The sequence below is a fragment of the Rousettus aegyptiacus genome, unplaced genomic scaffold (assembly GCF_014176215.1).
Source record: "Rousettus aegyptiacus isolate mRouAeg1 unplaced genomic scaffold, mRouAeg1.p scaffold_m13_p_9, whole genome shotgun sequence".
In the NCBI taxonomy this organism is placed as follows: domain Eukaryota; kingdom Metazoa; phylum Chordata; class Mammalia; order Chiroptera; family Pteropodidae; genus Rousettus; species Rousettus aegyptiacus.
This window is the reverse complement of record NW_023416312.1, coordinates 30,651,966-30,679,964: the sequence shown is the minus strand read 5'-3', so window position 1 is coordinate 30,679,964 and position 27,999 is coordinate 30,651,966. Positions and strand designations below refer to the sequence as shown.

At 42.2% G+C, this 27,999-nt stretch overlaps 2 protein-coding genes across 3 annotated transcripts; both read right to left on the bottom strand.

Annotated features, from left to right (window-relative positions):
- Window positions 1-1,286: 1,286 nt before the first annotated feature.
- Window positions 1,287-11,637, bottom strand: LOC107509349 (protein SSX4). 2 transcript variants are annotated; one of them, XM_016141806.2, is made up of 8 exons: window positions 11,487-11,637; window positions 10,303-10,438; window positions 9,745-9,859; window positions 9,314-9,403; window positions 7,748-7,788; window positions 5,861-5,999; window positions 5,071-5,175; window positions 1,287-1,779 (listed from the first exon to the last, which is right to left on the bottom strand). In XM_016141806.2, the coding sequence occupies exons 1-7, from the start codon at window positions 11,522-11,524 to the stop codon at window positions 5,075-5,077; spliced, it is 660 nt and encodes a 219-aa protein (XP_015997292.2). In that variant the 5' UTR covers window positions 11,525-11,637; the 3' UTR covers window positions 1,287-1,779; window positions 5,071-5,074. The 2 variants fall into 2 exon arrangements, with proteins under 2 accessions (XP_015997292.2, XP_015997293.2); XM_016141807.2 differs by lacking the exon at window positions 1,287-1,779 and adding an exon at window positions 4,524-4,609.
- An 8,834-nt stretch (window positions 11,638-20,471) lies between these two features.
- LOC107509346 (CXXC-type zinc finger protein 1-like) lies at window positions 20,472-24,454 on the bottom strand. The gene is given in 10 exon segments (XM_036226526.1): window positions 20,472-20,618; window positions 20,695-20,847; window positions 21,787-21,883; window positions 22,095-22,144; window positions 22,470-22,580; window positions 22,669-22,876; window positions 23,207-23,379; window positions 23,512-23,619; window positions 23,758-23,933; window positions 24,430-24,454. Coding segments are annotated over 10 exon segments (1,248 nt in total).
- Between the last annotated feature and the right edge of the window lie 3,545 nt (window positions 24,455-27,999).

The following is a 27,999-nucleotide window of genomic DNA, read 5'->3' as shown; positions in this document are numbered from 1 at the left end:
CCATTACAGTATCAACTCAAGTGTAAAATCTAATAAAAATATCATCGGCTCAAAAGTATCAAATCTTATCGCCTAAAACAGGTATGGGTGGAACTCAGGAAATGATCTATCCTGTCAAAACTTCCACTTTAGATTTGGACAGTAGAAAACAAGTAATTTATTCCCAAACTACAGTGGTGGGACAGGCATAGGATAATAGATATAGACATTCCTAATTCAAAAGGAGAAAATGAAAGAAAGGAAGGAGTCACTGGTCCCAATCATTGTTGAAATGGAGTAGAGACAAAGTCCATTAGGTTTCAATGCCTGGGAATAATTTTCTGTGGCTTGAGGCTCTGCCCAATGTGCCTACAGCTCTGCCCTCAGAGTCATTCTTCCTTTCTGTTGAAGTGTAGCACATGATTGCAGTTGAAGAGTTTTAACAGAGTGTTTATGCCTGTATAATTTTGGAAGTCTGGCAGCCTTTCTGCATTTTATCCTGGCTCTATCTGTTTCAATCTATTTGGAAGTTTTTGACAATATAATATCCTCACAAATCTTGTGGGGAAACTGGGTTTCCAAGGTTGAAGTCTAGGAGGATGCTGATCTCCTGCTCTCTTACAAATGCACTGAATACACACCTACATTTAAAGCATTTTCTCCCGAGACTCAACTGAAGGCCAATTGAACATCTCTGCATAAAAAGCAAGTGAGCAAGCAAGAGACTATATAGAAAAGGATGGATACTATGAGAGCCCTCTAGGATCTGAAAAAACTATCTGGAATCATAGGTTCCTTTGAGTCCCATTGTTTACATTTTACCCTTGCCAGGATAGCACCAGCAGGAGCTCTATCCAGGTGCTATGGCATAACCGAAAGGCTACCGAAGCTCTTTCAGGCTGCCCTGCCCAGAGCTCACTTAAACAGGACCGATCATATGTCGTGGTGTGCCTGTACCAGGTTTTCCTGCCAGGATTCCACTCTGGTCACAGACAGTTGGACTCCAGGTCACCATCTCATGAGACTTCCTTGAACCTTCTCTGCAGGACTCAGAGCAAGGGTCACCTGGTAGACTCACATTGGGACCATGAAGAAGGGCTTGCCAAGCTGTAGGCTGTGACTCATGAACAGGTACTGAGAATATTGTATAGACCCTAAACAGGATTTCATGTTTTTAATGAATTACAATGAAATAACATAACACATCATAAAATAGAATAGAAAATACCAGAGTGTATCACATGTATAAAGTCTCAGTATTGTTTATTGAAACATTTTAGAGTCACTTTCAAAATGTGCGTGTTTTTTCTTTATTGTGGGTCTTGGTGAATAAAGCTCAGAAGTCTTTCCTTGTGATGCATGTACTGTTCTCTCACATGTCCCTGCATTTTACAAGTTCTATACTAGGAATAAGGATTAGCTTTAGAACCAGTTTTAAAATGATTGAAAGAGAAACAAAACAGGAAGCTTAAAAGAATCATTTGGACACATCAGAAGAGCAGATGCAGTAACAAGGAGATCGAGTTTTGGTGGGGGGAGAAGGTTGTTTGGAGGTGTACTTGGAGCCACATACAGGCTAATTTCTGGTGTTGAGCAAAAGCATTATCTCAAATGACCTTCAAATTTTGCATTTGTCACATGGAGGAAGAAGAGGAGGAGGAGGAGGAGGAGAATAGAAGGTCTACCTTCCCATAGGACCTAAGGAAAAATGTTCCATGTCATGACCTACAGTGTTTTCAAACTGCTCTTCCTTGCACCTGTCTCCTGTGCTGGGAATCCAGTCAGTGGGTCCCATCTTCGCTGGAAGAAAATAAAATCAAATTCTTCAGAATGGAGAAAAGGTACGCAGTGTCTATTAGCAGAATATTAAATCTGAGGAATGCAGAACAATATTGGGATAAAATAGAATTCGTTTGCTGAGCCTCAGGTAGAGTAGTGTTTTCGCTGACCCAGACAGCACTAGCCTCTCCCTGCAACACTACGCAGGGTGTGCTCCCAGTTCTGGGGACCTCTTTCCCTGGATCACCTCACCCCTCACACCCTTCTTCTTGGTGCCCTTTCCCTTCAGTGCCTGTGATAGCCCACACTTTGCCTTGGGTTCTCTTTCTTCTATGCCAGCTCATTTTGCACCCACTCTGTGCATCTGTGTCCTCTTTTGCCCCTACTACCACCAGGATACTTTCTCTCCTTTGCATGCTGTCCCTCTGTGGGTTCCCAGTCTTGGAAAAATGACTCCATATTTTCTACCCTGAGATTTGGGACAAAACCCCGAACTCATTCATGTTCCCTCACCCTCCATACATACCTGGCCTCCTTAAGGTCTGTGATGTCACCTTGAGTCCCAAACCCAGCCCTTCCTGCACATGCCATTTATTTGTGCCTCCATGTCTCATCTATCATATCTCTATATATCTCTATATAGTGTCTATGCTATGATAATAATCACAATGTCTGCACTGAGAAGTTGAGGTCAGTTGCTAGACCCATACAAGATGCTTAACATCAGCTGCAGTGCTTCACAAACACAACATGAACATTAATTGCACTTTCTATGGTTATTATGAAAGGTGGGCTGAGCAAGGGAACCCCGGTGAGCCAAAACTTCCCCATTCCTGCAGATGTTCTTCCTGGCCTGGAATGCAACCACCTGGGCCTGGCACCTGTCTAGAGTGACAAGCTATTATACTCAGAGGAGTAGGTGAGGACTCATGTAAACTTGGCTCTTTTGGGGAGAGTCAACCCTATGAGGAAGGCTGTGATTAAGGAATATTCTTGTTGGAGAGGTTTTATGTAGGTGTCCACATCTGTCCACACCTTGCCATGCCTCCTTCCCTACCAGTTTGCCTTGTTCTCTGCACACCCCCAGGTCCAGAGTGCTACAGTGTGGTAATTTTCAGTTGCCCAGGGCAAGATCCTCCTGGATGGGATCCCTCCATCCCTGAGGGCTTTAGGATACCGAGGCCCAGAGCCAGCTTCAGGGCTGATGCGTAGACCATGATTTTGCAACCCTGTCACAGTTGTAGGTAAGAGGGGGTAGTCACAATTCTTGCCTACCAACCATGGCTCAAGCTCAGAGTCACAGTGACCAGTTAGAACCAAAAAAGAGACTTGAATCCCACATTCTCTTCCAGGAGCCAGTTATCTGCTAGTTTACAGTTGCTCCCTGTCTCTAATCTAAATCTATTTGGACAAGAGGACACATCTAGAGGTGGGATAAAGGCATAGGCAATGGAGACAGTGCCTTCAGCAAGAGCATAGAGACCCTGTAAGGCTAGATGGAAGCCAGGAGGCCCAGGTGATGGGCAGTGGATGGTCAAAAGAGTACCATCCTGCCTCCATCTGGGGTTAGTGTTTGATATTCCTTGCAATTCACCTTGGTGACCTATGTTGGTGGCCTTAATGACCCCCAACATGAAAATGGTTTGTTCTAAATAGACTCCCCTCTGCCTTTCACAAGTTGACTGTTCCATGTCTGTGGCTGGCAAAGTTATGACTGGCAGAAGACTATCCCATTAACTCTCATCCCCACCTCTGCCCTGAGCCCTTTATCAAGAGACCATGGATAGACAGTTACATGCCTTTGTCCAGTGGACATTTCCATCTGTTGCATCATGGCTAAGTGGACCCTTCAATTCCTGTCCACCAGGTGCCCCATGGACTGCTCCTTCCCTATTCCTCCATGTTCCCCCATCTCTGTCTCCTCTCCACACTCCCCAATGGATGATCTCAGCTGCTGACCATAAAGATCTGACCGAAGGCAAAGTCCAAGGTTAACAAACACCTGCAGATCCAGCCCCAGGATTGGAGTGTACAAGATCTATCAAGTAAAGACAGGAAACATCCTCCACTGAACCTGAGGTCCACGCAGGTATGTCTTATTGCATGATATCTTTCCAGCACTAGGAACAGCACTCAGCACACAATACAAACCCGTTAGGTCTTTGTTGAATGAATGAGCCCATTGATGTGGCAATTCCACCTCTAGGAATATGTGCTAATATGATACTCACACATGTGCACAGGGTTGTGTGCACAAGAATGAGAGGAGAAAACAACTGGGAAAAACTTGTGTTTACTAACTGTCAGGGACTGATACCAGAGTTTGAGTAATAGGGGGGTTGCGGCATGGAGCACTGACTGAACAGGGAGCAGAATGAGGAGGACATCCCCGGAACATGATGTTAGTGGGAAAAAGCAGGTGAGAGATGCTCATACAAGTACTGCGTGCGTGTGCGTGTGTGTATACATGTGCGTGTGCATGTGTGTGTGTGTGTGTGTGTGCATAAATGCAGAGATAAATGTCTGAAACCCCCAAAACTGCCCTGAGGAGTCACATCTGGAGAGGGGAGGTTTGTGCTCTTTTGTACAGAGATATCTGACAGCACTTGTTTCCTGAGGGAAGTGCATGGACACAAGACAGAAATATACCTTCAGTATATGTTACTCATCAACGAAACTCTAACATCTAATAGAATATTTGTACATAGTAAAAACAATCATGTTTAACTTTTCACAGTTGTGAACGCTTTTTTTCACTTGCTGTACACCTGATGGCCAGGAATTCACAGCCTGGCCCATGTCCGTAAAAGGCCATCAGGTCTGCTTCTTATCATGGGCACTTGTGACATTTCTGAGGTGGAGACAAGGAGAGAGAAGGAAAATAAGAGGCAGTGAGCTCCCATAGCTGGAGCCAATAATACCCAGGCCCTCGTGCTGACCTGCAGGGCCTCAAGGACACATATTCCACCCTACCTCAAGATCTAGACACACCTCCCACTACTTCTCAAGGTGAACCATATGCTCATGCCCCAGAGACTCCCTAACCGTGCTATGAATTCCTAGGTTAGTTGACAGTGTGGCCTATACATCAGGAGCTGACTGGGTTTGCCCAGGGAACCCTTGATGGGGAAGATCCCTAGATATACAGAAGAGGGAATAGAAAGTGTGTAAAGCCTCATATTTAGCCTCTGTGCTGTACCCCAAGGGTTTCTGAGGAAGGAATGGTTTGGGAAAGAGTGACAAAATGTGATACCAGTACCATAAGAAGACTGTGCTTTGCAGGGATGTGGCTTGGAATGAAGTGTCACTTACAGAGTTAGTCATCTTCCTTGGGGTCACTGATCTCTTCAAACACAACTGTATTCTTTCTTTCCCGCAGCCTGTAGGCCCAGACATTAGTCTTCAGTGTCCTGGGTCCTGTGGTGGCAAAGAGTTGGTCAATGGGGGATGGGTGGGTTGTGGAGCATTGGGTTCTTTTTAACAGATGAGCTGCCTCTTTTATGCCAAGTGCCCATGGACCTTCTACATAGTTTGTCTTCCACATCTGCCAGCTCAGAGAGGCTGAGATGTTAGACCTGCACAAGTACATATCAAATGCCATTTAGGGTTTTAGCTTCTGGTGCCTCCATTGTCAGGGTTAGATTCTCAAACTCTTAACTTACCAGCACATTTACTCAGACCTTCTTTCTTTCAGCATATATTTTTAAGGTCATATTGTGTGCCAGATATTGAGCTGAGGGCTGCAGATACAACTCTGAGTACAGTATGTTCCCGGGTTATTACAGATGAAATTATTTAACCACCTTTCATGTCATTAACCTTCTCCATTTCATTTAATGCCTTCAGACAACTTATGAACTATGATTCTTTATTTCCATTTTATGGACTAGGACTCTATAGCTCAGAGAATTCAGAAGGCTTACCCATGAATACATGGCTTTTATATCAATGACAACTTAATCTGTGACTCTGGAAGTCATGTATTAATGGCTCGGCTGAAGCTGAGTGACACCCTAAGTCCAGCCTGGATTCAATCATGTCCAGGATCTATTCCCCACTCTAGGAGGGCCAGAGGAGTTGTTCCCAAATGGTTTCCCCTTACCTGCTGACTTCTCTGTCTGCAGACCAGAGGCATTTGCTTTTCCTGAGGGACACAGCTGTTTCTGAGCTGGCTTTGAGCAATGTGTTTCTGGAAGTGTTTTCAAATCGTGTTCTTTGCTTCCTGGCTTCTTGGGCATCTCCTTTTCATGTAAAAGTCACATATAGACAGTATCAATGCCATTGCCCTAGTACACTAGTACTAGGGTTTACACAGTGTCTTCACATGCAGTACCTTAATCAATGTTCTCAACAACTCCAGGAGATCACCACAGGACCCATACCTCAATTATGAGGAAACAGGGAGGTCAAAAGGGAAAGGAATGGCCTAGAAGAAAGGCATTTGCAAGAGCAGAACTTTCCAGACCAACACTCTCGCAAACAGGAGAAGCCTCCATGTAAACAGTTCTATTTTATATGGAAGATGTGGGGGAAAATAGCATTCTAAGAATATGTGAAAGTAACAAGAATCTGGAAAGTAACAAGGAGTGATAAGTGATCACATATAAGTGAGTAGACAGCTGCTAGGAGAGAACCTATAAAAGTGTACAAAGAGGAACAAACATTGCTGAGAAATGGTATGTGGACGATGAATGTGGAGAGGGAGAGGAAAGGATGGTTCACAGAAATCAATGTAGACGCTAAAGAAAGGAGTGTCACTTGTGATATACTGTCCTACCCTGGAAAGATCATTTAATCTTAATAGGGAGGTGGTTCCCACATCAATTTTCCTTGTGTCAGGGTGTGATATGGCCAGCATACTTCAGTTGCCTTTCATTCGGCTCCCTCACTCAGGGAACAGTGAATAAATGGACAGTAGGTGAACATAACACTCTGAGCTTGTAAACACTTGCAACGTGGTAACAATTAAGAGGAATACTTTCTCTTATGACCCTTCTTTGAGTTCTCTCCTCAACTGTCTCCGCCTTGGCAACCCAACTCCCAGATCGCTTTCCCCTTTCAAATGGTTCATTTTACAATTGTGAAAACATTTATTCAATACACATTCAGACACCTCTAAGGGTCCCTGAGTGAATCTAACGCTTTAGAAATGCCTCAGGTTCTGACAAGGCCCGAAGGCGCTCTAAGCCAAGGGTACTCAAACCCTGGGCTACAGATTATTACTGGTCAGTGGCCAGTTAAGGACTAGGCCAAATAGCAGGAAGTGAGAAGCAAGCAAGCAAGTAAAGCTTCATCTGCATTTGCAGGCGTACCCAGCACTAGCATCACCGCCTCAGGTCCACCTCAGGTCATCAGGCATTTGATTCTGATAGGAGCACCGGTGCCTCATGCAAAAAGGTTGGGGATCGCTGGTGTAAGCCATCCCCAAGCCATGTGAGAGTGGCTCTGTGACAGAGGAGAGGAGACCGGTACTTCCTAATGTGATAATGAATGTCTAAAGAAAAGCAACATGAGCACATTTGCAGTAAAGCACTAGAGAGAAAACCTGAACTTCATAAACATATGAAATATTCATAAGCTTGGAAATTGTTTGGGGTTTTGGATTAGGCTGCGATCACTGCCACCATGGCCTCAGACAAATTAATTAACAACTTTGTAATATACCATTGTTATTATCAGTCACTATTATCATTTTTAATATTTTCATCATTATGCCTAAGAGTAACAACTTCATAGGGTTTTCCTGAAGGAGTAAATTATTGCATGTGAAATGCTAAAGGAATATATGACATAACTATGAACGCATAAGTAGTATCAGGTATCACAGATGCTAATTATTAAACTACTGATGCTCAATCTGGCTTTGTGATAGACAAGGAAAGAGAGGCAGGGAGGACCAGGCCAGTTTCGAAGTTCTCCCATTCTTACCAAATTCACATCAGTGGAGGGAGAAAGGCCCTGTGGTCCTTCAGATTTGGGAGATACTCACCTTCAGGTGTTGCAGGTCGGAAGTTTCCTGTGGACACCCATCTAAAAGAAAGTGATACAGCAGAAGTGTTCTTTTTGCTGAATAATCCCAAACTCCAGAGATTATCCTGGAATATCAGGGAATTCTGCAGCAGATGGTATGAATCCATTCAGTGTCAAGGGCTTATTTTGAGCCTGGCTATGGAATTATTTAATAATGACTTATTTATGGCATTTACTGATGGTGTAAATTCACCACTTTCCTTCTGATGATTTACAAAATGTGAGCTAAATCGCATCAAATGCCTCATCCTGTTACATTACACGCTTCCTACTTTTTACCCAAAGAATGAAATGGGTTGTTTAGGAATTTGAACTGTATCCACATAAAGGTGTGTGACAACTAAAAATCACTATAGACTTAAAACGGGTGAATTTTATACCATGTCAATAACACCTCAACGAAGCTGTTAAGTGTGTGTTACACAAGGAATGATTTAGTCAGCGATTCTGGAAAGTTTGCAGTCTAAACACATTCCCCAATGTCAAAAACCTTGTCTATAGGCAAGCTCTGGATTCTGAGACCTCTGACAGTAATTTTGGGAGCTTGTGGAATCTGGCCTGTTGAATTGGGGAGTCACAGGTCTGTTGGAGACAGCAGGAACATTCTGACCTGGTCTTACGACTGTGCTGTCAGAGCAGAGGACCACTGAACACATCCCATCCCTTTTTTGGCGAGTAAACACACTGCTCGCAGGCACAAAGATTTCTAAAATCTGTTGCTTTTTTCACCCCATGTTGCATCTGCTCACTGACAATTGAAAAAACTCAGTGTGTGCGTGCGTGTGTGGGATTTCTCTCTGAAACCCTCTCCCAAGGTCAACCCATAGAATGAGATTCATTTACGAGTGAGAGTACGATTCTGTTTGGTAAAGCACAGGAAAACAACTGAATGTCATCACATAATGCCTTAATCGCTTTGTCTCATAAGATGTTTATCCTAAGGTACCTATTCACTACTCTAAATTTGGCTCTGGTTGTTTTGGGAAGATTTGCACTTGAATCAAAGTTTTCTTAATTCTCCTGTGATTCATTAATGATGTTCAGCAGGAAAAATAACTCCTTTCAATAAAGAGTGACTCAAACTACAGAAAATTATGGAGAATAATATTAGACACCTGTGCCCATCTACCACTGGCTCTAGTCAGACCAAACACAATCTGACAACTGTTCATATCACTCTGAGATCTTTATTCGAATATAACAAAACATTCTAACCAAGTCACAATTGAAGGCATCTGCACAGCCCTCACGGATGCCTGCCCTCCTCCTTTTTCTCTCCTGAATCTGATGAGTTGTATTCTCATTCAGGTTTTTATACACCTGCCAATAACTTATCCATAAAATATATATGTTCCTGTTTTGCGTGATTTAGGATTTTATACGAATGGCCTCTGACTGTATTAAACCTTCTGCATGCAGCCATGATCCCTTTAGGAGAGAAACTCCTGAGAATCTTTCCTGAGCGGCTGAACCCTGAAACAGTCGCGCTTCAGGGGACAATTTCCAGGCCCTTCCTGTCACTCACCCTGATTCCAGGGGTTCTGATCTTCATTCTCAGGAGATTTTGCGGTCTGTTTGTTAGGATTCATGAAAGCTGGGAGGGTGGCATTGAGACCTAAAAGAAGCAAAATATTTGTTCTTTAAGAGACAGCATGAGAAGTGGGTGGGATGCTGGAAAGCAGCAGGGACAGTCAAGCTCGTCAGCCGGCTGTTAGATCTGAACAAGGGCCGGAAGGAGAGAAACTCGCGGGATCCAAGTCTGAGCACCTCTGTGGCCACTCCCGCCCCTAATGCCTGCACAGGAGCAGAAGGTGGGAAGCTTCCCTGGGACTTATCCCCATGCAAAAGGAAATAAGGGGACACTTGCTGCAGCCTAATCAGAAGCCATGGCCTATAGAGGGAAAGAGGGATGGCTATGTGTTCCCAGGCCTGTGTGGACCCAGAACTTGTTGTTACCTAGACTAGTCATGGTGTCGTAGTTTCTCTTCATGTACACATAGGTGTATTTCTGTGAGTTTCCCAGCTTTGCCCATTCTTCCTTAGAGAAGTATTTGCAAATATCCTTGAAGGCCTAGAAAACAAAGAAAAATGAATCCAGGCAGCAACTCAGGTAACCATATCTGACCTTCAGCTGAGACTCCTCCACCACCACTGTGTTGGATCTATAAACTACAGATAATAACTCTTCTTGGTCGATGTCATGGCTAACTGAGATAACAAGAGTAATGTTTCTTAGCCAATCCCCTGGCATGCACTGGTGCTTACCGATTATGGCAGGCTCTCTTCTTTCCTTCCTGAATAAACCGAGAGTCATCAGATAAGGTACAAGGTCGCAGATATTGTTTTCTCCAGGGATGAGAGGTAAGTTCTGAGTGAATATGGGAAGCTCCTGAGGCTCTGCATCTCCCTGGCACCTTGCTTCTTGTCGCACTGCCTCTGACTTTACCTCCTCAGAAATATAGTCACCCTACGCTGTCCCCTTGCCCACAACTCTTCCCCTCCAGATGACCTCACCTTGCATTTCTCCTCCGATTTCTGGGAATCCTTCCCGGAGCTTTTTGCAAAGGAGCTGCCTCTGTTCATGGCGGTGGGATCGGTCTGAACTGGATGGGACACAGCCTGAGTCTTTCCGGTCCTAAGACCTAGGATCCTGCAGGCAGGGTGGAGAGAAAGCACTGAGGGAAGTTCTCACTCAGACTGTCACCTGAAAGGAAGGTTCTGCTTTTCTCCATCCTTGGCTTATCCCTCCCTGAGGAAGAACAGGGTGGGGAGTGAGTGGAGGAGGGAAACAGAGGGGTGGTCAGATGAGAACAGGGGCCAGAGGTCTCTGGGAGAAGAACTGATTAGGAGGGCAGCTTTTCTGTGGGCATGATCATAGAAGCCTTGAGTCTTTGAAGGGGGTTGGCTGCTGTTGTTAGTAGTTAAGCCTGGGGTTTGCCTTATCCTGAAGGAAACATATAAAAACCCTTGCTGGGAATGCAGTCACAAGCAGGCGTAGTTCTCCTGATGGGGTGGGGGGGTGTTTTTACTCAAGAAGGGGGATGGGAGGAAAGGCCCAGAGATCCTATGTTTCGGGTTTTCAGGAAGAGGGATGTGGGGTTTTTCTCTGTTGAAAAGAAATGAGGATCGCTATTATGAGTGGATTTAGAGGCTAGTTCTTGGTTATTTGATAATTATTAAAGAGAGTTGGAATCTCTGAGAATACAGGTGCAGCCACCGCTCCCGCTGAGAATGTGGGGAGTTTTAACGCAGCAATGTGCTGCTCCCCAAACTGGGGGCAGCGGGTGTCTCTTAGGGAGAGGATGTTTCAGGGTTTGTGAGGCCACAAAGACTGGTGCTTTATCCCAGAGGAGGCAATAAAGGAGTCCATCAGGCGCAGGCTATTATTTCTGGTTGAGGAAATCTCGGGGCGTCTGGTAGAACTGAGGGTTTCTCAGGCTGAGGGGGGTTTGTCTCCCTGAGGAAGAGCAGTTAGGCAGTCTTACAAACTGGCAATAGTTTTAGTTTTAACTCTGCCCGAAAGGGATCACCGCGGAAGGCTTTCCATCGTCCCTGAAGCCTACGGTTCTCGAGGATTATCAGGAGGCACAGCGAAGACCCAACCGCTTGAGCAATCTGCAGAGGCCCCCAGCTTTTCCACCTGCTCCCACCCCCACCGCCCCTTTACCTGTCCAGGGTAACCGTGAGAGAGAACCTACCTCAGAAATGAAGCGGTTGTGAACTTCGGTCGATCCATGCGGAGAAGAAAACCCGCGGTTCAGTTACCCGAGGACCTTTGACCAGTCGGAAGAGTTACTGAGCTTGATGGGGCCAACGGAAGTCAGAGGAGAGCAGAGGGGGGCTGGTAGGGTCTACCGTCCAGGCTCCAGAGCCAGGACCGTCTTCTTAAAGTGGGTGGAGACAACGATTTGGCCGCATGAAGCAAGGTTTCCCTCCGCCAGAATTGACCACTCCCATTTCCGTGGTCTCATCAGCAGGCATGCTCCATGTTCCGTTTCACTCGGCTTACTTCTTCCTTTCCGTCTGCTGTGCGCTCGTCTAGTTTGAATAAGTGGACTATATGTGGGGCACCGTCATGTATCCTTCCGATCCATCCCCTACTTACGCAGTTATGAGGTCTCTCCTAGGACCTCCTGGGACCTCTCTTGTAAATTAAAAATTTTAAACTCTGTGTGTGTGTGTGTGTGTATGCACACGCGCACGCGTGCGTGCGTGTGTGTGTGTTTTAATTTCTTTGCCATCCCTTATTCTTAGGCCGTATTTAGGATGTCTGGGATAAATTGACCTTTATCCCAGAAAGCATACTGCAGGTAAATGGACTGTGGCGATCACGTCATTATGAGCATGATTGTGATGCTACAAATGGTAAGAAATATTTATTTTAATCTGTTTTGAAAACTAAGGTTATATAACATTGAAAATGTTTGAAATGGCTTACTTCTATTGGTGCACAGTGGGAAATGTTGAGCAGATATGGTTGTTTCTTTTGACCTTGTTTCTTCAAATACCAGAGCACAGTTTCCTGTCTTCTGTTTTAGGGATCCATTCTGTCTTCAACACACTATTAAATTGGGAAGTTAGTAGTAATTTATTATTCAAGGAAAGAATGTTTTAAAAATCAGTATATGTTTAGTACAACACTGCCTAAATCTTCAAGTGCCAAATACTTGCAAAATGCCAGTATACATAACATTATGCAAGGGCAATAGTTGGTTGGTACGTGCTTACAAAATCTATCAGGTATTCACTTAGCATTGATTTTAGTTACTATTAAAGGTCATCAGTCATTTTTTCCATTGTGCTTGTGTGTTTTCTAGGGAGAAGGTATTTTCATACAACCTTAGTAACTGAGCATCCAGGCTTTTGGACAATGCCATCTCAGATGTATTCTTGACATATCACAGCTTTCCTTTAGTCTTCTCCAGAGATTTCCTGTTAATTCTGCAGTGGCAACTGCATTTCCTGTCATAAGTTTCCTCTTACCTATATCAATAAAATTTTGAATAACTAGGGTATACACTTGAAACTAATATATGTTAGCTATATTTTAATTAAAAAATTTTAATGAAGAATTCTTACATTTATGTTATATTCAGTTGAAATCAGTTATACTCAACTACTCAACTGAGGAAAAATTCTTTTTAAATTAAAAAAAGTTTTACAACTTTTCAGTTATGGTTGACATACAATGTTATGTCATTTTCAGGTATCCAATGCCATGATTAGACGTTTATATAATTCACAAAGCAATCACCTCGATAAGTCTAGTACTCCTCTGACACTATATATAGTTATTAAGATGTTATTGACTGTATTCCTTATGCTATACTTTATACCTCTGATTATTTTTTTAACTGGCAATTTGTACTTCTTAAACCCTTCACGCTTTTCACCCATCCCCCCAACTCTCGTCCCATCTCTCAACCATCCATGTGTTCTCCATATCTGTGAGTTTGTTTCTGTGTCGTTTCTTTATTTATTTTGTTGTTTTAGATCCCATATATAAATGAAATCATATGATTTTGCCTCTCTCTGTCTGACTTATCTCACTTAGCATAATACCCTCTGGGTCCATAGATGTTCCTGAATATCTTAAGATTTCATTTGTTTCTATGAGTAATATTCCATTGTATATATGTACAACTTCTTTCTTCATTTGTTTATCAATGAACATTTAGGTTGCTTCCATATCATTGTTATTGTAAATAATGCTGCAGCAAACATAGGGGTGCATTTATTTTTTTCAAATTAGTGTTTTGGATTTCTTCAGGTAAATACCCAGCATGGGAATTTCTAGGTGATATGGTAGTTCTATTTTTAATTTTTTGAGGAATCTACTTACTATTATCCATAGTGGCTGCACCAATTTGCAATCCCACCAACAGTGCATGAGGGTTCCCTTTTCTCCACAACATTTGTTTTTTCTTGATTTCTTGATAAAGCCATTTTGACAGGTACGAAGTGATATCTTATTGTGGTTTTAATTTGCATTTCCCTGGTGATTAGTGATGTTGAGCATCTTTTCATATGTCTAGTGGCCATCTGTATACCCTCTTTGGAGAAATGTCTACTGCTTTCTTTCTTCTGGGTATATTTCATTATAAGCAGTAATTTATTTTAAAAAACATTTCTTTCATATATATATGTATATATCTTGTTTTCCCCTTCCAAGTTAGATTTCTTTCTGTCACCATATATTTCATCTCTTATACCCCATCTACCTCCACCTTCATCCTCCTTGCCACCCTTTGGTAACCACTAGTCTATTGTCCATGTCCATGAGTCTCAATTCACTTGTCCTGTTCATGTGTTGCTTTTAGGTTTATATCCCACGTATAAGTGATATATGCATTTCAACTATTTCTCTCTGGGTTATTTTGCTTACCATGATTATCTTGAGGTTCGTCCATGTTGCCATAAATGGCAGTATTTCATCTCTTCTTATGGCTGAGTAATAGTCCATTGTATATATGTACCACAGATTCTTTACCCAGTCATCTACCATAGGAAACTTTGCTTGCTTCCATGTCCAGGCCACAATGAGTACTGCTGCTATGAACATCAGTGTGCAAATATCTTTTTGGATATATGTTTTCAAGTCTTTGGGGTAAATACCCAGTAGATAGACTGCTGGATTAAATGGTAGATCAATTCTTAGTTTTTTGAGGAACTTCCATACTATTTTCCATAGTGGCTGTACCAATTTGCAGTCCCACCAGCAGTGTATGAGGGTTCCTTTTTCTCTGCATCCTCTGAAACATCTATTATTACTTGTCCTGCTGATAACAGCTACTCTAACAGGTGATATTGATTTGCGTTTCCCTAAGTAGCTAGTGATGTTGAGCATCTTTTCATATATTTGTTGTCCATTTGTATGTCTTCTAAGGGGAAATGTCTGTTCAGGTCCTCTGCCCATTTTTTCATTGGATCATTTGTTTGTTGTTGTTGTTGTTGTTGTTGTTGTTATTGAGTCGTATGAGTTCTTTGTATATTTTGAATATTAGGCCCTTATTGGACTCGATACTTACAAATATATTTTCCCTTCAGATGGTTGTCTCTTTACCTTGTTGACGATTTCTTTTGCTGAGCAGAAGCTTTTTAGTTTGGTATAGTCCCATTCATTTATTTTTGCTTTTATTCCTCTTGCCCTTGAAGTCAAATTCATGAAATCCTCTTAAGTCTAAGGTCCATGAAATGTGTTCTTTGGTTTTCTTCTATGCAGTTTACTGTTTCAGGTCTCATATTCAGGTCCTTAACCTATTTTGAGTTAATTTTGGTGTATGGTGATAGACAACAGTCTAGTTTCATTTTTTTGCAGGCGGCTTTCCAGTTTCCCAGCACCCTTTATTGAAATTTTTTTCCTTTCACCACTGTATGTTTTTGGATTTTGGTCTAAAATTATTTGCCCGTATAAATATGGGTTTACTTCTTGACTCTCAATTCTGTTCCACTGGTCCATGTGTCTGTTTTGCTGCTAACACCATGGTGTTTTGATTACTGTCGCTTTGTAGTATAATTCGAAGTTGGACAAAGTGATGCCTCCATCCTCATTCTTTTTTCTCAGGATGGCTTTGGCAATTCAGGGTTTTTTATGTCTCCATACAAATCTGACAAATTTTTTTTGTTCTATTTCTTTTGAAAATGCCAATGGGATTTTGATGGGGATTCCATTAAATCTGTATAATGCTTTAGGTAATATGGCCATTTTAACTATGTTGATTCTTCGAATCCAAGAACACAGAATATCTTTCCATTTCTCCGTACCTTCTTTGATTTCATTTGGTAGGGTCTTATAGTTTTCATTAATAGATCCTTCACATATTTCATTATGTTTACTCCTAGGTATTTTATTCTTTTTGTTGCAATTGCAAAAGGAATTTTCTTTTCCACTTCTTTTTCTGACGCTTCATTATTAGAGTATAGAGTATGGATTTTTGAACATTGACTTTGTATCCAGAGACTTTACTATATTTGCTTATTGTTTCTAGTTGTGTTTTTGTGGAGTCTTTAGGGTTTGCTATATAGATAATCATGTCATCCACAAGTGACAGTTTAACACCTTTCTTTCCTATGTGGATGCCTTTTATATCTTTCTCTTGCCTAATTGCACTTGCTAGGACCTCCAATGTTATATTGAGTAACAGTGGCAATAGTGGACAGACTTGCCTTGTTCCTGACCTTAGAGGGAAAGTTTTTAGTTTTTCATCATCAAGTATAATGTTGGTTGAGGGTCTGTCATATTTGGCCTTTATTATGTTAAGGTACTTTCCCTCTATGCCAATTTTGTTAAGTGTTTTGATCATAAATTGATGCTGTATCTTGTCGAAGGCTTTTTCTGCATCTATCGATATGATCATAAGATTTTTGTGTTCCTATATTCTAATAATGAAGCATCAGAAAAGGAAGTGGAAAAAATAATTCCTTTTGATATTGCAACAAAAAGAATAAAATACCTAGGAGTAAACCTAATGAAATATGTGAAGGATCTATTAATGAAAACTATAAGACCCTACCAAATGAAATCAAAGAAGGTACGGAGAAATGGAAAGATATTCTGTGTTCTTGGATTCGAAGAATCAACATAGTTAAAATGGCCATATTACCTAAAGCATTATACAGATTTAATGGAATCCCCATCAAAATCCCATTGGCATTTTCAAAAGAAATAGAACAAAAAAAATTTGTCAGATTTGTATGGAGACATAAAAAACCCTGAATTGCCAAAGCCATCCTGAGAAAAAAGAATGAGGATGGAGGCATCACTTTGTCCAACTTCGAATTATACTACAAAGCGACAGTAATCAAAACACCATGGTGTTAGCAGCAAAACAGACACATGGACCAGTGGAACAGAATTGAGAGTCAAGAAGTAAACCCATATTTATACGGGCAAATAATTTTAGACCAAAATCCAAAAACATACAGTGGTGAAAGGAAAAAAATTTCAATAAAGGGTGCTGGGAAACTGGAAAGCCGCCTGCAAAAAAATGAAACTAGACTGTTGTCTATCACCATACACCAAAATTAACTCAAAATAGGTTAAGGACCTGAATATGAGACCTGAAACAGTAAACTGCATAGAAGAAAACCAAAGAACACATTTCATGGACCTTAGACTTAAGAGGATTTCATGAATTTGACTTCAAGGGCAAGAGGAATAAAAGCAAAAATAAATGAATGGGACTATACCAAACTAAAAAGCTTCTGCTCAGCAAAAGAAATCGTCAACAAGGTAAAGAGACAACCATCTGAAGGGAAAATATATTTGTAAGTATCGAGTCCAATAAGGGCCTAATATTCAAAATATACAAAGAACTCATACGACTCAATAACAACAACAACAACAACAACAACAACAAACAAATGATCCAATGAAAAAATGGGCAGAGGACCTGAACAGACATTTCCCCTTAGAAGACATACAAATGGACAACAAATATATGAAAAGATGCTCAACATCACTAGCTACTTAGGGAAACGCAAATCAATATCACCTGTTAGAGTAGCTGTTATCAGCAGGACAAGTAATAATAGATGTTTCAGAGGATGCAGAGAAAAAGGAACCCTCATACACTGCTGGTGGGACTGCAAATTGGTACAGCCACTATGGAAAATAGTATGGAAGTTCCTCAAAAAACTAAGAATTGATCTACCATTTAATCCAGCAGTCTATCTACTGGGTATTTACCCCAAAGACTTGAAAACATATATCCAAAAAGACATTTGCACACTGATGTTCATAGCAGCAGTACTCATTGTGGCCTGGACATGGAAGCAAGCAAAGTTTCCTATGGTAGATGACTGGGTAAAGAATCTGTGGTACATATATACAATGGACTATTACTCAGCCATAAGAAGAGATGAAATACTGCCATTTATGGCAACATGGACGAACCTCAAGATAATCATGGTAAGCAAAATAACCCAGAGAGAAATAGTTGAAATGCATATATCACTTATACGTGGGATATAAACCTAAAAGCAACATATGAACAGTCAAATGAACAAAGGCTCATGGACATTGACAATAGACTAGTAGTTACGAGAGGATTGGGGGAAAGGGAAGAGGGAGAGGAGAGGTAGACAGGGTAAAGGGGGTTAAATATGTGGTGACAGAAAGAAATCTAATTATGGGAGGTTAACAACACAGTGTAAATATATATATGCCTTACTGTCAAAGTGTAAAGCTGAAACGTATGGAATTTTGTTAACCAATGTCACCATAAAAAATAAATTAGTAAAAAAATAAAATTAAAATGAAAGGAAAAGATTTATCGATTCTCAAATGTGCCTTTTTACTCTATGCCTGAAATATAGATCAACAGAGAGAACAAAGAAAATTCATTAATGGCACTGTGCAAAATGGCCTAAGATAATACACTTTATGATGCCCCCATTCCCCTGTAAAACATAGAGCCACAGGGAGAAATTTATTGTATCTTTGATAATACAGTAGGTGAAGTAGACAAAAATAAAAAAAAATCAGAGTAAAGAAACCTTAATCAATACTGAGTTGTACACTTGAAACCTATATAATTTTATTAACCAATGTCACCCCAATACTTTATTTTTAAAAATAATATGTCCTGATGAGTAATCTGTATTTAACAGAGCATATACTTTCTTCTCTTGTGTCCATTAAGGTTTTGCAAAGAAAATTTTGACTAATGTTTACAAGTTCATATTCAACAAGTTACGTTCTCTCATCTTATTAAAACCATATTACAAAAAAAAAAGAAAGAAAAGACAGTCAAACTACCTTAATCAGTTAGAAACTAAGAAACTTTTCTCAATAGCTAGGATCAAAGTGAGAAATCAATTCTAAAGTTGCATTTTTTCACTCCAGAGTTTATGAGATAGAGCTACATTTAGAGGAAATTGTATAGCCCCAAATCCATTGCTATAAAAGAAACCGGAAAACCAAAAATAATTGAGTTAGAAGTTTGGATTTTACTCATATGTGGAATATAAAACAAAAAGGAACAATCAAACAAACAAAACAAACAAAAGAGAAACTCAGGTAGAGATAACAGAGTGGTGGTTACCAGAGGGGTGAGGTGGGGGGAGAATGAAGAGGGAAAAGGGGTCAAATATCTGGTGATGGAATGGGACTAGACTTTGGATGTTGAGCACACAATAGAGTATACAAATGTTGTATTATAATGTTGTACACCTGAAATTTATATAATATTAACCAATGTTGCCCCAACAAATTTAATAAAAATAAAAATAAATTAGAAAAAGAGCAAACTTAAGGAAATACATGAAAATGAAACACAAAACAAAAAATTGAGAAGTGAGAACTCACAAAAACGAAAGCTTAAATACATAAAATAAACTTAAGGAGTATAAGTAAAACTAAAGCTGGTTCTTTCAAATAATTCATTACATGGATCAGCAACCTAAGAAATCTGATCAAATTGAAAGGGAAAATTATATATTCATAATAAAAAAGGAAATGTTGCACCAGATAGTTAGTCATATAAACTACTTATAGTGGAATGTGAGGTATAAGTCTAGAGCAACAAACTGAAACATTTAGGTGAAATATATAAGTAGGGAAAACATAATTGTGAAAATTAATGTAAAAGCTCATAAGGGACCAGTGAGTATAGGAAAAGTAGTCCAAGTCTATCAATTGAGACATACCGGTACTACAGGCAGCATTACCAGACACACCTCTACTGACAATAGAACTGGCTAGGGTTTACAAAGGCAGATATAATAGAGGTCCCAGTCCCCTGCTAGCAACTCTGTAAGTGTGAAATGGACATGACCGCACAGGGACTCAATGGACAGAGAAGGCTGGAAAGGATACCCAGAGCAGGGTGTTGGCAGAGGAGGACAGGATATGATGGACAGGGATGAGGGAGAGACAGATAGACCAGGACTGGACTGGCAGTGGTCAAGGCTAACAGAAAGGGCTGAGACCTCATGGTCAAGGATAGGATAAGGTGGGTGGAGGCAGGGCATGATTGCAATGACACCTTGAATTCTCCTCAGCATCCCAAAGTGTAAATATCAGGAAGGACTATCCCACACACCCCTATCCCCCATCCCAACATTTTCCCAACATCTCTGGACTCAGGAATATTAACAATTATACAGAAGTTGGTGAGTTGGCTGTGCACTAATCAAGCACCAACCTGATGGCCTGGGATGAGGGACTGTAAGGAACAAGAGTCAGGACTGCTGGATCCCCTTTGTAAAGTCTCATATCCCTTACAGAAGTCCATGGAGCACTGAGTGGGCATCACTTCATAGCCACCCCTGCATGGGCAATAAAGCCTACTCCTAAATGTGATTGCATTGTCACCCGCCATTATTGGAGGTTTGTAATTGGATTTGCGGCCAGAAAGATGAGTTTAGAGGCCATCAGTGGATATTAAAAGCCTTGTTCTTCCAAAATTTATTAACAAAACTCTGGGCAATGGGAGATGAGAGCAGAGCAGATCCCCTGGCCTCTCCCAGGCTCAGGGAGGAATAGACGAAAACAGAATTTTGAGGACCTCTCTCTCAAGAAGAGGCAGGCAAATATAGGAAACCAAATAGTAAACAGAGAAGCACAGAGACACTCTGAGATGCCCTAAGAAAGAACTGGCTAAAGAAACAGGTGTGTGAGGAATTCATGGAGTTTCTCCCTTACACAGGGTGTTGGGTATAGGACCTCAGTCGAACATGGCTCAGCTGTCTACTCTGGAGCGCAAGTCAGTAGTGAGTGGGTCATGCTGGATTGTCTGATGAAGCATCAGGGCCACCAGACCTGCTCGGTTCATCATAGATGTGCGTACCTTGTGCTCTTGCTCATTCAGCTCTTCCAGCTTCTGCAACTGTGGGAGATGAGCATGAAAAGAGGATTCTGGGGTCCTATCCCGCCCCTCAGCCCCACTCAGCATTGTAGCCTACCGCACGCACGCGTTCTAGGTCCACCTCAGCACGCCTCAGCTTCTCCCAGCAGTAGTGGTGGTTGCACAAACGTTTGGGGAGGTGACAGAAATTATCAGTGAGTTCAAAGACATTCTGCACTAGTGGGCAACCACATACCTCATCATCTGGTACCTGTGGGGAAAAATAAAGGATGATGATGAGGCATGGAGGAGGATAGCAATGGAGGGTGACCAGGCAGTCATGATAAGAGGAATAGGGGAATGGAGGGCAGTCAGGAAGGAAGGAGAGAAATGGAGAGTGACCTAGCAGGGAGGAAGAGAGGAATTCACTGATTAAGTAAAGAAGAGGGGGCAAAAAGGTATGATCAAGCATAATGGAAGAAGTTAAACAAGCAGCAGTGGAAGAATGGAGATGATTGGGCAGAAAGGACAGAAGAATAGAGAAACAAGAAGGAAAGGAAGAGTGTAGGGGAGGTCTGACAAAGAAAAGTAGATAAATGAGGGTTGGTAAGGTATGGAGTAGGTGAAGAATGAGGCAGAGGGGGTGGGAAGGATGGGGGCTGGTTAAACGAGGAGGAAGAAAAGATTTAGGAGATGACAGGGACAAGATCATTAGGGCAATGAGGCAGGGAGAATAAGAATAGAGGGAAGTCAGAGAGTGAAGAAGTGAGGATTTGAAGGTGGCCATACAGAAAGGAAGGGAGGAATATGGGGCAGTCGGTCAGGGGGTGGGAAAGGAATGCAGAATGGTAAAGCAAGGAAAAGAGAAGAATGGGGAATAATTATGTAGTGAAGAGCAGAGAAATAGAGGGTGATCAGGCATAGAGTGAGAGAGAAATGTGGGGTAGGGTCAAGCAAGAAGGGTATGAATAAACAGCAGTCAGGCAGAGGAAAGAAAAGAATGGAAGGTGATTGGCCAGTGAGGAGGAGGGAATGTGGGGTGGTCATAAAGGGTGGAGGGAACACATAGGGGTTGATCAGGAGGTATGAAGGCAGTCAGGCAGAAGGAAGAAAGAAATGGACAGTCATGCAGGGAGGAAGAGAGGAATAGGGTGGTCAGGCAAAGAAGGAAAGAATGGAGGGTAATTAGGTATGGAAAGAAGAGTCTCACCTTGGGGTCCCTCGAATGCTCAGGGCACAGCACCTGGAGTCTCTTACAGTATCGCTTACTCTGTGGATCATAAATGTCACAGAAGAGCCTTGTGGCCCTGGGGAGAGTTTGAAAGCGAGGTGCAAAGGGTCAGGAGGAATGAGGTCCCACCCTGAACCCTGCCAACACTCCCCCCAACCTCACCAATACCATGCCCTCAACACACCCACCTTGGCCTGAGCCCACCCACATCCTGCCTCTGATCTTGCCCACCTGCTCCTGACCCTGTCCACATCATGCCTTTGACACTGACTAGCACCCACACTCACCCCTCAATGCAAGTGGGGTACAAGGACCCGAAGGACGATTTGCACTCATACTGGGGGGAAAAAAAGATTACAAATGGGAGAAACTGGGTGTACGCTGCATGCCTTCCCATGATAAATCCCCAAATAACACATTTGTCCCCTGTGGACCTTTTGCTCCTGTCTGCCCAGCCAGTGCCCCGCCCCCCACCATTGGCTGATGTCCCAATCTTCACCCTCATACTGGGATACAATAAAAGCACAAATGGGTAGAACCATGGATGTTATCTTTTATTCCCTTCTACAACAAACACCCAAGCACCAAACCTGCCCTTTCGCCATGAACTGTACCCAGCCAAAAGCATCCTTGCCCCATCTGCCCCTTGCCAATGATCCAACCTTGGTGAAGCAGCGCTCCATGTGACGCAGGGCAGCATGCATACTGGTGGGTTGCCCACAGGAGACACAAAAGATCTGCAGGCAGCTGCTGCCTCTGCCACCTTTGGTGCTCTGCACAGGACAGTGGAGGAGTTAGTGAAGCAGTGCAGAGTAGGATGGGCAGATATCTTTCTACTATACCCCACCTATTCCCACTCACCTCCTCATCATTGCACACAGCCTGCTGCTTGCCACGCAGAATGATGGCCTCAAGTTCATGGAAATGACGTTCCATGTCCTTCAGGTGGGTTTGGGTGTCCTGCTGCTCACGGTGGATGCGCTCAAGCATTTTCTTGCCATGTTCCTCAGCAATGCAGGGGCTCTTCTTCCACTGTTCGATGCGCTGGGGCAGGATCTTATAAATGCGACTGGAAGGGGAATGGGTAGGTGGAAGTAATAAAAGAAGAATTGGATAAGTGACCAAATGGTGAACATACAGAATAAATGGTAGATTAGTGAATGCTGGTAAATGGGTGATTGAATGGTGGATGAGTAGGTAGATGGCTGGGTGGGTAAATTTAAGGGTGGATAAGTGGTCTGGTGGATGGAATATGAATGGGTGGTTCAGTGGGTGGGTGGCTGTAAGAGTGAGTGGGTGGATGAATGGTGGATGAATGGGTAGGGAGTGGATGGATTTACAGATGGCATGGATCATGGCCTACTCTAACTCTTGTCACTTAACCCCCAGGTCCACTTACTTAGCTGCCAGCTTCATGCCACAGTCATCTGAACAGTATTTGGAGCCTGGCCGGGTAGGATAGACACAGCCAGGTCCCAGGCACTGCTGCAGTGAGACTGAGTCTTTGGCATCCATCTGCTCTGGATGTTTCCAATCTTCCATGAGCTTCTGCTTCTGCCTCTGCCTCTGCTTCTTATTCTGTGGGACAAGAGTAGTCAGGGCAGTGGTAGAGGAGTCAATATCAGTCCCCTAACCCTGCATCCCTGCCCTACATTCTGCTTCTGACCTCTATTTCCATGCCCCCCATTCCACCATTTATGTCACTTTCCACTCCACTTTTTTCTTCAAATTCTCCATTTTCTTCGCATTTCCTGTCTGCTTCTGCAGTGCAAGATCCAGGAACAGGAACTCCTCAGTGTCAGTCACTCAAGGCTACAGGCCATGAAAATGCTGACAGGTCTTCTCAACCTGTTTCTTAATTGGTCTTTGGATGCTCCCTACCTCTTCTCTCCTCATTGCTGGCCATCCTTCTGTCTTCAGTGTCTCCATCCTTCTACCCAGGGGCCCTGCCAGACACTCATCAAATTTTGATTGTCAAAAGTCCCCTGTGGAAAAGTCCTGGTATAGGTTTCACTCCTGAGGCAGGTCCTTTTCAGACAATAGCTGGGGTGTGGCTGTTGTCTGAGGTGCTTCCTTTACTGCCAATGGCACTGTCACCATCTGTACTTCTGGGATAGCATGGACTTCTGCAGTTGAGGCAACTGTGGTTGAGTGAGTAGTTGCCAGTGGGACCATGGCAAGGTCTCTGAAGATATTATAGGCAAGTGCCGAGGGGCAGACCCTCACACCAGCTCCACTCCCCCATCTACCCTGTGTCCTGGACTCATCAGAGACAAGAGATTACAAGTAAGATTCCTGTGCCGGTGGGAGGAGGGCTCTGGGTCAGTACTAAGTGGATGGGGACATGCTTTCCCTTGTCTAACACTACTGGCTTCACCTTCTGGCCAGTGCGTTGAGGGCCCACTGTACTTGCCTGGATACATTAGGTCTTGCCTGCCTGGGAATGCCTGGCATTATCTGGCCCTGCTTTCCCACCTTATCCAGATACATCTGGCTGGTCCACCTGGCCCCATTTTGCCCACCTAAATGCATATGGCCCTGCCTATCTGCCCAGAAAAGCTAGACTCCACCCCTTTATACTTGTTTGGCTGAGCCTGCCCTGCCCCACCCTCCAGAACATACCTACTAACTGCTTGTCCTGCACCATGGTCCCAGTCAAGCCACCTCGGCCCAGCCCACCCAAACATGGATGGCTCTGTCGCTCAGACATGCTCTGCCCACTTGCGCTCCTAGTCTCTCCAGGCTCCGTCTGCCTGACTGTGCCTCTTGGACACAGTCTGTCTTGCCTTACATTTCCAGCCCTGTGGCACCGATACACTGCACCAGGGCATACCCAGCCCCGCCCCGTGCCAGGCCCTGCCCCCTTCTCAGATGCGCAGCCTCAGATGCCCCTCCCCCTTTCCTGCATGTAGCCAGTTCTGCCTTACCCTCCCCGTGTTACGCTGTGCCAAGCCCTGTCCCTGCTCCCCGCTTGCATATACCAGGCTGTGCTGTGTTTGCCCTGACTCACTCACCCAATAACACCAAGTAAAATATATAAATATACACATTTTTAAAAAATGTGTGTATACATACACACCGAAAGAATATATCCATTTTCAATGACAGTTATCAACTGAAGAGCTGATCCTATTTTCAAGCTAGAAATGTAATATTAATAAAACCATGGACTTAGCCTTAAAGGAGTCTAAACACATTCCAATGAATAAGTATCACACATGGCACAGATAAGTTGCATTAGAAATTTAAAAAAAATGCTTAACTTTAAAATTGAAAAGGCATGTCTAAATAACTCAATAAAAAGAAAACAGAAATTTGAAAACACTTAGAACGTAACAAGAATGGAAATAATGCATACCCAACTGTGGTATTAGATGGAACTTCAAGATGAGAATATGAGACAAGAAAGACGGAAATTACTGACCTGAGCATTCGACTCAAATTAGAACAAGTCCCTATTCTGACTCCAAAGACCCCCATTATCCCCACCTAAATCTCCTCACCCACCCCTCTGATCACAAAACCCATAGTCTCTGACAAAGTCATTTAAAAAACATTACCTCTGCTCTCAACATGGAGGCACTATCCTGTGGAGAGCCTGGTATCAAGTGCTGTGAAAAGGCTAGCCGAACTACTTCTGCTCTTCTATCAATCCTAGTTCCACCCCGTCTTAAATGTGTTGCGTTTGCGCTTGCTCAAGACCTCCTGCAGAGCTTTGAACTCTCCCAAAGTTCAAAGAAATTGGTTACAGAGAAACCATATAAGCTCGTGCCAGTTTGCAGAACACTACCAAAGGCTTACATGGGTACTCTTGTCTCTTGCAGTTAGCACTTCACTGTTCTATATATTAGAGTGATCGATCATCGCATTATTGAATATGATAGGAAATTGATCCTCTTATCATTTCCAATTATTTTGAATAATTTCATATTATTGCTATTTTACTATCTGCTATTATTTTAAACATAAGGTAGGCAATGAGAAAAACAACATAAATCCATTTTAAAAGTCAAGAACGTAGAAAAATTTTATAGAAAGGGAAGAAAAAATAGCAAAACGTAAGACGGCAGGATAAGTTCATATTTTATTACATAATCAGTGATAAAAATTGTTAATGGGGTAAACCCTCCAGTTAAAGTTAAAGACGGTCTAGCCATATGCTGTTTATGCCAAACCCAGCAAATAATAATTATACAGAGACATTTGGAATAAAGGAATGTAAGAAAATTTTCTAGGCGCATGCTAATCAAAATATAGCAAGGTCAGTTATATTAATATCAGACTAAAAGGACTAAACCAAAAAACATTAATTGGGATTGAAAGAGTCATTCCATAATGATGTGATTTATCATGAATATATAAATATTTCAAACTTACACTCAATTAGATGGTGTAAAATCTAAAGAAAATATATTAGAACAAAAACTAAAATAGGAAAAACATTTTCATTGTGGAAGATTAAAATCCCCTTGCTCCTTTAAATATCACTCAACCTTCAAGACTCAGCTTTGCAATCATCTGGGAAGCTTGCTCTGCTTACTTTCTATCTGGATAACAGGTCTCTCTTCTGAATGAACTTATGGACATAATTATAATAGCAAGGATGTTCCTTTTACTTTAATCTTGAAATTAAGAAGGAAATGGGGACATTGTCTGACCCCCTCACACATGCTTTGTATCTATCTTATGCACTAGAAATAAAGACAGAGACAATAATGGTCTTGGTCACTGCTGGTTTCCTAATGCCAGTTTACTCCCAAACACACACGGGTGTCCAGTAGCCACTGGTGATCAAAAGAATACATCAGGGACCCTGCCCCTCTGGTGTTGTTGCAAAACGGCAAATTATGGTACCATATCTGGCTCCATATTAGTTCTTGAAGATAAATGCAAATATATGCTGTAATTTACATTAGTTACATTTAACTAATCGTTGACGAGAAAAGCAAAGTAAAAAAAAAATGTTAAGATCTTCCTGTTAGGAAGCTGCTTTCCCTGATTCAAACCTGGCATCTAATGACAATCTCCCTAGCTGAATCCTCACAGTTTATATCAAATCCAGTTTAGGGATTGAGGCGGGAGGTGAGAAATCCAAGCTCAACTCAGAGGTAGTCTGTGAATTCTAAAAAAAAGCATTATCTCTCTATGGCCATGAAAGTTTATAATTACTACTTGTGGTGTCCAAGATAATGTTTTAACTTCCCTTTGAATTATTTTTCATCACTGTGGCCCAACCAAATGAGTATTGGACAGCTTTTTGCTTTTTTTTTTACCTCAGTATTCAGACCTACTTCTCCAATGTCTCATGTCTCTTTACTGCTGTTTTCTTTTATTCCCAATTCCACATCCTTAGTTTAAGTTTCCCATATTTTACATTATAATGAACTCCTGCCACAGAAATGTGGCTGGCCAATCAATTTTGCTCCAGGGTTGTTATCTCAAAGGGCCACAGATGAAGGAATATGTCCACCATCCTCCTTGGGAATTTTCCTTGGAAACCCAAGGTGTTCAGAATCAGTCCTCCACTCTACGTTATATCATTCAAAGTTGTCCATGAAAAGGGCCCTAATTTCCTATGACAGACAAGTACCCTTCCCAGGCCTTCCAGGTGTTGAACACTTAGGGCATCCTGGATATTAACTCACTTGTCAATCCAGCATGGGCTTCTACATTATGAGCTTTTGCTCAGGCCTGTCCTTCTCTTTTGCTAATTCCTGCTTACCCTTCAAGACTCAGTTTAGTATTCCCAATTGGGAAGTTACCTCAACTTCTTTCCAACTGGGTGGCCTACTTATCGTCTTCTTTATTTTGATAAAGATTTCTTTATTAATTTTATTTGTGTGACATTAGATCATTAAATTATACAGGTTTCAAAGGGTACAATGATATCTCATTGTGGTTTTGATTTGCATTTCTCTAATAGCTAGCAATGTTGAGCATCTTTTCACATGTTTGTTGGCTATTTGTATATCTTCTTGGGAGAAGTGTCTGTTCAGGCCCTCTGTTCATTCTTTGATTGGATCGTTGGTTTATTTGTTGTTGTGGAGTTGTATGAGTTCTTTGTATATTTTGGATATTAAGCCCTTATCGGAGGCATTGCTTGCAAATATATTTTCCCATTCCGATAGTTGTCTCTTTACATTGTTACAATTTCTTTTACTGAGCAGAAGCTTTTTAGTTTGATGTAGTCCC